This window comes from Epinephelus moara, chromosome 23, assembly GCF_006386435.1.
Source record: "Epinephelus moara isolate mb chromosome 23, YSFRI_EMoa_1.0, whole genome shotgun sequence".
Lineage (NCBI taxonomy): Eukaryota > Metazoa > Chordata > Actinopteri > Perciformes > Serranidae > Epinephelus > Epinephelus moara.
This window is the reverse complement of record NC_065528.1, coordinates 28,483,371-28,493,334: the sequence shown is the minus strand read 5'-3', so window position 1 is coordinate 28,493,334 and position 9,964 is coordinate 28,483,371. Positions and strand designations below refer to the sequence as shown.

The following is a 9,964-nucleotide window of genomic DNA, read 5'->3' as shown; positions in this document are numbered from 1 at the left end:
CTGTGTGAAGAAATGGTTGTAATTCCTACACGGTTCATACTACATTTTTGAAAAAAGCCTTAAATGAAAGCTGAGAGTCTGCACTTTAAGCAGGTATTCATTGTTTCATTTAAAACCCATTGTGGTGGTGTACAGAGCCAAAATGATGACAACTGTATCATTGTCCAAATATTTATGGACCTGACTGTATGTACTGCAGGCTGTCCTCTGTCATATGATGAGAGTGTGGGAGGAAGTCAGGTCACATAGGGTGCATTCATAAATCCAATCTGACGCTTTACACTAAAATGAGAGCGTTGTTATTTGAAGTAACAGAGCATTTTATTTTTACATGAGTTAAGGAACAATTAAGTTAATCACATGTACTCCTCGCTTAGAGCTCTACTGCTATGTCTTCCCAGACAGATTGCGCAGAGTACACTCTGCTGCCCAAAGAGTGTGGTGTTCTGAAAAACTGAACGGTGCATTCCAACAGAACTCCAAATTTACCAACAGTCCAGTTTGCGACAAAGTGCCGAAAGGAAACTGGCTTTGCTTCGAGGCTATTCGCAGCGCTTCCGCGGGCGGTGTGGCCTGACGGGTCAGAGAGGGGGCCGAGCGAGAGGTCCACGGTCGTTTATAACGTAATGTTATAGATAATTGTTTTATGTGTTTTAATGTGTAGGTATGTAAATGTTTTCAAAGACGTTTATGTTGAAATAAAAATACCTACAAGTAGTTATGTTATTAATACATATACAAGTATGTTTCCTTGTATTAGTTTGCCCTCTTGTGGACATAATGCGCAAAAAAAAAATATTCGAACGTCATTTTTGAGCAATTTTGACAGCCCTAGTTCAGTGCAGTTTTGCCTGATGAAGGTCTAGTACCGAAACGTCGCAAATAAATTATATATTGCAAGTTGAACAGTGTGCGGGAGTCCTTTCGCAACCAAAAGGTACGATACCAAAAGACCTGGTAGGGCCGCTAATTCGCAAGATATCATGGTGCTTATTTGCAAGATATTGTTGTTTTTGACCATATTACAAACCAGCTACATGACCAGAGTGTAATCCATGTCTTGCCCTGCCTCCTGCACGCTCTACCCAGGCACCAACCCTCGCCTAAACCTTATGGAGCATGTCCAGTGACGAGAACACCTCTCACCGATAACCTCCTTTTGTGTGCTACATGTATGAAAGGGAAACTCTGGGCAACATCGGCACCTGATTCTCTAGACAGTGTTTAAAGTGTATTTGAGAAAACTGCTACACAGCTATTAGCTGATTAGCTTAGCTTAGCATATAAACTGGAAACAGGGGGAAAGGGCTACCTTGTAATTTTTACACTTCAGTTTGTGCAAAGATTTAACAAATGAGATATAGCATTTGTGACTGTAGCTTCATATTAACCAGAGTCTCATCAGAGGTCTCTAATGTCTCCTCTGACTCCCAGCAAGAAATCGATTAAGCCCATCTCCCAAGGTTAATGAGCTGTTGCTTTGAGTAATTAGACATGCCAAACATTTAATGCTTGCCAAATATTAGAATCATTTCTCAGTCAAACAAAATACAATCCAACAGCACCACAAACAACAGACACCAAAAGGAATATCAAGTTGAATCAGCACCTTTCTGAAACTGAACATTACAACCTTTATGAAGACAGGATTTATTTTAGTGCCGTAATATCAGAGCAAATAAACTGACAGCCGGAGCGAACATTAAGTCAAGACAGTATCAAATAAAGAGCCAAGAGAGGATCTGACATTTATTTTTTTCTGCTGACTTCACGGAGAAAACAGATGATGACAGAGAAAAGACTGAACCTCTGTTTACAGAGCAGAGCCTGTTTTTCCTCTTCAGAGCAGGTAGCTAGAGGCCACTGACACAGACAAGGTTATATGTTAATGAGGCTGAGCACACACACACACGCACACACACACACACACACACACTTTAACTATGATTTGACCAGACAAGTAAAATATGAATACATTCTATTATATCTGGTGTAATGTTATTTACTATGTGGGAAGAAAATACACATTTAATTTCTGGGCTTCTTGTTCAGACTCTAATTACAACACACACACACACACACACACACACGATAATAAAGGTTTGACATGAGTCTTGACATCATTAATGCTCAGCTCTCACAGCAACAGGTGGAAACAGTGTATGCATGTGTGTGAGGACAGCAGTGTATCCAATTAATCCATCAAAAAAACAAAATTCCAACAATAGTAAATATAATACCCAGTTCTTCTCAGCTCTTTTTCCATACACACTTTGCTGCTAATACTTTAACCCACATCTGAACTCAGATCTGCTACTTGCAATGGCATAATTTAAAGTGTAATATTGCTAGTTTTACCTCAGTTAACGGTCTCAATATTTCTCCCACCACTGAAGGACGACTTTAAGTTATAGATCTTGAGAATGAGGACATTAATTTTTGAAAATGTACAGCCAATAGATGACACTAGAGGGAAGAGTCAAAAGTTTCGGACAACATCATACGAGGTGACGGTGGAGGAGGTCGTAATAATGTACCTTTAAATGGCGGCAGTGGTCTGTTTGGTCAGTATATACATCTTCAAGTGGACGGAGAATTATTTTAACTATACTAATGATTAATTCCACCCCACCGTTATTTAAAATTCTTTCTCTGTCTGTCTCTGTATCTGACGTTGAACTTAAGTGAGCCCTTAAAACGAAATGTCACTCAGGGGTCTTAACAAGAGCAGACATGCAAACATGTGAATGTATGTGTGGCTGCTTGCATCATCTCCTGTTGCCATGGTGATAAATTGAGAGGTTCATCTGCAGCAAACATGATGAGAAATGGATGGCGACGATATGATGACAGTTTACAGTACATGCATGAAGCCCTGGTCTAAGTAGAGACGCCTGCTGTTGATGAGGTCGTGTTCAGGTTTGTGTGTGTCTGCTGTCGTCTCCTAGTGACAGACTGCAGTGTGTACGACAAATGCTTGTTACTTGTTATTGTGGAAATGATTCAGTAACGATCAATGAACTTTGTTTAATAAAGAAAAACCTCTTTTCTCTTCATTTTGAATGCTAACTTTTACTTGTATTATTATTTCTTGTATTCTATGTTGTATTTCTACACTGAGGTTTTACTAATCTTACGTAAACATATCTGAGTAATGAAGTTCATTCAGGACTTTCTTTATGCTTCATGAGAAGCAGGTAATTGTTGGTGCATCCCTAGTCATAACAATAAACTTTGACATTATAACTTGACACTGTTCCATTTTTCTCTGTCTGCCGTCTGCACAGACACCATGAATACAGTCTGTGAAACGTCCGGAAGCAAAAATGGAAAGTTAATGACTGTGATAAGAAAAGATGAGTAATAATGGGACTGCACTTCACCAGCTGTGGCGAATAATAATTCAGGGCCGACCACGAAATATCAAATGTATTTACTTAACAAATGAGATGTTTAGTTTGTCATGCAGAGACACGTTGTTAGTGCTGACTTTTCCCCTGTTCATTTTAATATTCCCATTAAACAGCAAAGTCGGTGGCGGTATGTGATTAATCTTTCAATTTTCTAAGATGAGTTTTTTTAATTAGACAAGTTCTGGGAACACTGGTGCAGTTATTGTGTTTACTTCACCCTAATGGCTACACAATGTTTCAGTACAGCATGGTGAAATGTTTCATAAACAGGTAAAGCAGCGTGGTATTCAAACAGACTTATATCACAAAACAAATAATAATCACATCAATTCTTGGGCAGAGAAAGCCACTTTTAGAGCCATGCTGATTCATATAATAAATAATGAACTGGTTTTTGCCACAGAGTTGAGCCGATTTGAGATCTTACTTTATGTTACAAAAGCAAAAGGGGAAGGAGATTTGTGAGAAATGCAGAGCTATTGAAAGCAGTAGGAAAGTATAATTTTACCACTAATGTCACTTTAACCCTTATGTACCATAAACTAAATCCTAATTTAAGTTTTCATATTGCAATACCATTATTATATATAATTAAATCAGCTCAGTTGCCAGAACAAAATCCTGTGGGACACCAGGAAGCTGCCAAACAGCAGACGGCAGTGAGAACACTGTTCGAGACCAGTGACATATTTTTAACGAGCTTTCTAGTCGTGATTTTGGCAATTTAAAAAAATCACATTTCCAGCCACATTTGTGTCGACCAAATGTTTTTTTGTTTTTTTTTTAAACAAGAAGTTGTGACATTTCTAGCCATGTTTTTGGGGACCACACCAGGTATTTTTTAAAGAGACTTGGGGACATTTCCAGCCATGTTTTTGGCAGCCAAACCAGGTATGTTTTAACAAGATGTCCGCATATTTCCAGCAGTAATTTTGGTAGCCAAATTGGGTAGTCTTTAAAAAGATGTTGGGATGTTTCCAGTCGTATTTTTGGCAACCAAATCAGGTATATTTTAACAAGACATCAGGACTTTTCCTACTGTGTTTGTGGCAACCAAAACGCTTTTTTTTTTTTTACAAGACATTCGACCATTTCCAGCCATGTTTTTGGCAACCAGACCGGGTATTTCTTTGCGAGACAATGGGACATTTCCAGCCGTGTTTTTGAACCAAATCAGGTATATTTTAACAAGACATCAGGACTTTTCCTACTGTGTTTGTGGCAACCAAAACAGGTATTTTCTAACAAGAAGTCGGGACATTTCCAGCTGTGTTTTTGGCTACCAGACCGGGTATTTTCTGCAAGATGTTGGGACATTTCCTACTGTGTTTTTGGCAACCACAACGCATTTTTTTTTTTTTTAACAAGACATTCGACCACTTCCAGCCATGTTTTTGGCAACCAGACTGGGTAATTTTTTGCGAGACATTGGGACATTTCCAGCCGTGTTTTTGAACCAAATCAGGTATTTTTTAACAAGACATCAGGACTTTTCCTACTGTGTTTGTGGCAACCAAAACAGGTATTTTCTAACAAGAAGTCGGGACATTTCCGGCTGTGTTTTTGGCAACCAGACCGGGTGTTTTTTTGCTAAACATTGGGACATTTCCAGCCGTGTTTTTGAACCAAATCAGGTACATTTTAACAAGACGTCAGGACATTTCCAGCCAAGTTTTTGGCAACCAAACCAGGAATTTTAAGCCAAAACATGATCTTTTCCTAACCCTGGTAGACATTGGGACATTTCCAGGCATGTTTTTGGTAATCAAACTGGGTATTTTTTAACAAGACGGCGGAACATTTCTAGCTGTGTTTTTGGTGACCAGACCTGGTATTTTCTGCGAGACGTTGGGACATTTCCAGCGGTGTTTTTGTATCAAACCTGGTATTTTTGAACAAGACGTCGGAACATTTCTAGCTGTGTTTTTGATGACCAGACCGGGTATTTTTTTGCTAAACATTGGGACATTTCCTGCCGTGTTTTTGAACCAAATCAGGTACATTTTAACAAGACCCGTGTTTTTGAACCAAATCAGGTACATTTTAACAAGACGTCAGGACATTTCCAGCCAAGTTTTTGGCAACCAAACCAGGAATTTTAAGCCAAAACATGATCTTTTCCTAACCCTAACCAAGTATTTTTTTGTGCTTAAACCTTATCAACCTTTAACCACAGCAATTTCACAACATAAAACTAAAGAGTTAAGTTTTAACATATTCGCTACGCATGAAACAGACAAACTTAACATATCTGTATTTTGCAGAAACGTACACTCCCAACATATATTTTGGTAAATATATTTGTTGAATAGTACATTTTCTAAAAAAAAAAAAAAAAAATCAATTGAGAAACTATTTATGGATAAAAGGGCCAGATGATAATGTCTGTTTTTAGCAAATCTGGCGAATTAAATGATGCAGAAACAGAAACTTGCTCCCTGGTTTGCAACATTGCCACAATCATCCACTACACCAAGAGGTGTTAAAGGGACAGCTGTAGCTACAACAGTAAAAATATCTGACCGTGACACATTTACATCGTGTCACTTTATATATCATCATATCCACCACACCTGTTTCAGTTTTATCCTAAACTAACCTCTGAACCTGCAAAGTGTCCCCATTGGATCATTTCTCTCATAAGGGCACAGAAGGATAAAGGCACACAAACACCCACTCAATGAGCTGTATTAGCCAGAGAGTTGTGTTGTTGACACAAAACACTGCGGTGTCCTCTGAGATATCATCTCTGTTATGGTATAAACGCACACAGCTTAATGACAGAGAACATGGCAGGGATAAAAGCAGAGCTTCGACTGAGGCCTTTGATTGCTGTGTCCGAGGCACTGTGATGGTTACCATGGTAAACAGCTAGAAGTGACCACACTTAACAGTTGGTGGTCATTTCTGAGGCTCTGCACATTAACTGTTTACAGAAACTTTGACAACAACATATCAGGGGTGCGGTAACTGTGTAAACACTGTGACTTGTTGCAGGACTTTTCTGCAGAGCTGAAACCTTGAGAAGGGTTGAAACAAATCCTTTGAGAAGCCATTAAAAAAACCGTCCTGCTGCTTCTTCCTTCAACTATTTCCTTGTTTGTGAACCGGTGAAGGCTGTTGGCTTGACAGGAAGAGCCCCATTATGCTGGATGGGTTACATAACTTTATTCTTTACAGCGTTTTGTTGCGCATATACTGGCAGACTGAAGCGCATAATGCATGCACACACAAAAACATAAAGCGTCAGCAAAATAAGGGCAGCCCAAAGCACAGTGAGCATCTCAGGGCTGGCTCGGGGATGCCTCTTCTTTTAGCCACAGAGTGCATCAAACGGACATTTTTGATAGAGCGGCTGTGATTGTGATGGACAGATAAAGACAGGAGGAACACAAACATGACCTCCTGCTCGAGCACTCAGAGCCAGAGCGAAGAAACTTCAGAGACACGCGAGAAAGAAAAGGAGAACAAGCTCTGCAGTTTAAGAGGTGTTCATGATCTATGGCTTGCTATACACATTCCTTAGATGTTACTAGAGCAGCAGGGTCAATCACATGGACACGAACGTGGTGAAACATGCCTGGCTCAACCTGTGACAGCTTAACAACAGCTTCCATGATCATCTCTGGTCACTACACACGTTTTCACATGACTGTAACCTTCTTCTTTAAAGTCCTGCCTTTAAAACCTGGTATCTAATCAGAGGAATGCCAGCGCCCGCAAAGCTATCACAATGTACTATCTTGGTATGTAACAGGGAACATTCAGAGGTAAACAAGTACAATACGTTTTTTTATCCAACATATTCTCATGTGATCCACATAAATGTTGAGTTTAAAAGGGCAATAATGTACTGCTGATCACATGTGACTCACTGTGACTCTGTACCTGACTGCATTTGACCTTTATACACAGCAGACGTGATTCCCTTATCTACCACATCAAACAGACAGAGAAAATCACAACAAGGCGACAGATTTAAAGTCGTAACAAGTGCACACGCTACCTCTGTCACATAGATGAGCGGAATAGCGCTGTAGTTCTTCCTCATGCCTCCTCTTCCTCACAGCCTGGGGTCAAAGTGCATGTCACAGCAGCTTCAGAAGACCCCTCACATCAGAGCGCTCTGTCTGCCTCTTTGAAGTGTCAGGACTTCCCTCTAAAGGGAGGAGGAGTACACGTATATGTGTTTGTCTAATCGTGTGTGCAACCCTCTTATTGTGAAATCTTTTGCTTCCTGTGTTAGTAGCTATCAGGCTCAAGCCAGCGGCTCCCTGAGCACCTCAACGCTCCGCACCCCCTGCACTACACTGCCTCGTCCTGAGGGTGCGTTCCCAAGCCGTCCTGTTCTGTACCGTTCTCACACACTTGGGAGAAGACCACCTTAAAAGGCATGAAGCAGCCCGAGCCGGAGATTTTTTTTTGATCTGTATCAGCCACCCTCCACTGGCCCGGGTACACTTTGCCACGGTAACATCTACCTCAGCTGCCAATCAGGAGGGAGGAGGCAGAGGATGGAGAGCTAAGAGACGGCCACTGAGAGAGAGAGAAAGGGGGAAAGGAGGAGGGAGAGGAAGGAGGAAGGGGAGAGATTTAAGGGAATGAATGAATGAGTGTGGGAACGTTGAGTTAGTGCAGGAATCCCCGGCCAGACTCGCTCGCTCCCTGAGGGGTGAACGCACTCTACAGGACGGAGACTGCACTTGTAATCTACAGAGCTAGATAACAGCCTCTGGAGTTGTGTGTGTGTGTGTGACTGAGGCTGGACCCTGCACCCACTCCCACTCATGCTCAAAGGCATTCTTTATAAGTGGGAGTGGGAGCCGGCGGGTGAGTGTTGTTTCTTGTAATCCAGCCAACCTAAAGCACAATGTTCTTCATCAACAAGTCAGCTTAACAGCCCAAAACTAACAATACATTTGTCCTGCTGACAAATGCGTCCTGTGCTGTGTAGCCAGCAGTGTTGGAAGAAGTGCTCAGATCTTTACTTAAGTAAAAGTACTCATACCACACTGTGAAAATACTCCACTACAAGTAAAAGTCCTGTGTTCAAAACCTTTGTATGTAGAAGTATGTATGTATTATCAGAAAAATACTTAAAGTATGAATCTGCGCACACTGCGATGACACACAGCTGGTCGGTCTTTGTTTCACTGTTATAATCATTACAAAGCAAAAGCAGCATGTGTATACATTCACTAGGCTATATCTTCAGTAGCTAGCTAGCTAATCCTACACTTTTCAGGGTCTGATTTTGGTTTTGGAACAGGGAAGAAACGTATATCTTTTTCCAACCTCTCCAGGTAACGAGTATCATTAATACACGACGTGCCCCAGGCACAACATTTAGCTCCAAATCCACAAAACCAGCCTGAAAATGAAGGAAGTCTGAAACGATGGAGCACAGCTGTGTTGTTGTCGGACCCTGGTCTGAGCCGGCCTGATGCTACGTTATGACTGGCTAGTCTGCATCCAGGGGCGGGACTTAATGAAGGGTCAATTCAAGGTCACCCACTGTGAGTAACTAATACATAAGTGGTCACTTTGCAGGTGAAATGTTTATTTAGCTTAAAAAGTAGGAGAATTTCTCAACACACAAGTACACCTACCTAAAATTTGTACTATAATTAAGTTGCATTTGACCACTGCTTGCCAGAGCCTCAAACACTGCTAATCTTACTTTATATTTAAAATCTAGCTTGACATCTTCTGAGAGTGGATTATATAGTGCTGACTATGCAAGGCTGTCCAAGTTAAGTTAATGTCAAGGAGTATATCTCTTACAGGAGGATGCTTTGACATTTCTTTTCAGCTCTAAAGTTCATCTTACAAGTTTTAGTCTTTTGGCTTTTCCATGACAGTATATTCTCAATAACTGATGCTTTACAACCAGTTCATTAGAATACAAATATATAGTCAGAATAATCATTAGCCCAAGCATCATGATGCTTCACAGTGTCGTGGCTCACTGGGACACCTGAACAGACAGTGGCGTGCACAGACTTTTTGAAGGGCAGGGGCGAAAAGAAAAAAAAGGGCACATACAGCGCTGAAGAGTGCACTAAGTTCCACGTGTTTTCGAGGGCATTATATATATATATATATATATATATATATATATATATATATATATATGCCACTGCACTTTACTGTTATTTGCTGCCATCTTGTGGACACTAGTTTGGACCGTCCAACTGCACTGTATGTTTTTATGTGTATGTTTTTATCCTCTTTTATTGCCTTTTTATTGTATCGGGACCTGAGTACATATTTCGCTGTGTAGTGTTCAGACACGTACTGAGTGACAATAAATTAACCTTTGACATGTTTATGTTATACAAATGGCACATTATATAGCCTTAAAACAGACTAACTAGACAGTCTACTCAAGTTAGTTTGTAGTTAGGATCAGCATCCACGAGAACTGTGTAGATTCAACGTTGGACTGTGAAGAACACACAGAGACATGGATGTATGAAGGAAATAAATCCCTGGGGGGGTCTGGGGTCCTCCCCCAGAACATTTTCAATTAAGTAGATGCCATTTCCTGT

General features: G+C 40.7%; 1 protein-coding gene across 1 annotated transcript in view; it reads right to left on the bottom strand.

Moving 5' to 3' along the window:
- LOC126385231 (transmembrane and coiled-coil domain protein 3-like) overlaps positions 1–7,576 on the bottom strand; it is a 63,929-nt gene extending 56,353 nt beyond the window's left edge. Inside the window, exon 1 of the mRNA XM_050036839.1 lies at positions 7,420–7,576. Coding sequence (XP_049892796.1) covers positions 7,420–7,464 — 45 coding nt within the window. The 5' untranslated portion in view covers positions 7,465–7,576. The remainder of the gene's footprint in view (positions 1–7,419) is intronic.
- Positions 7,577–9,964: the final 2,388 nt, after the last annotated feature.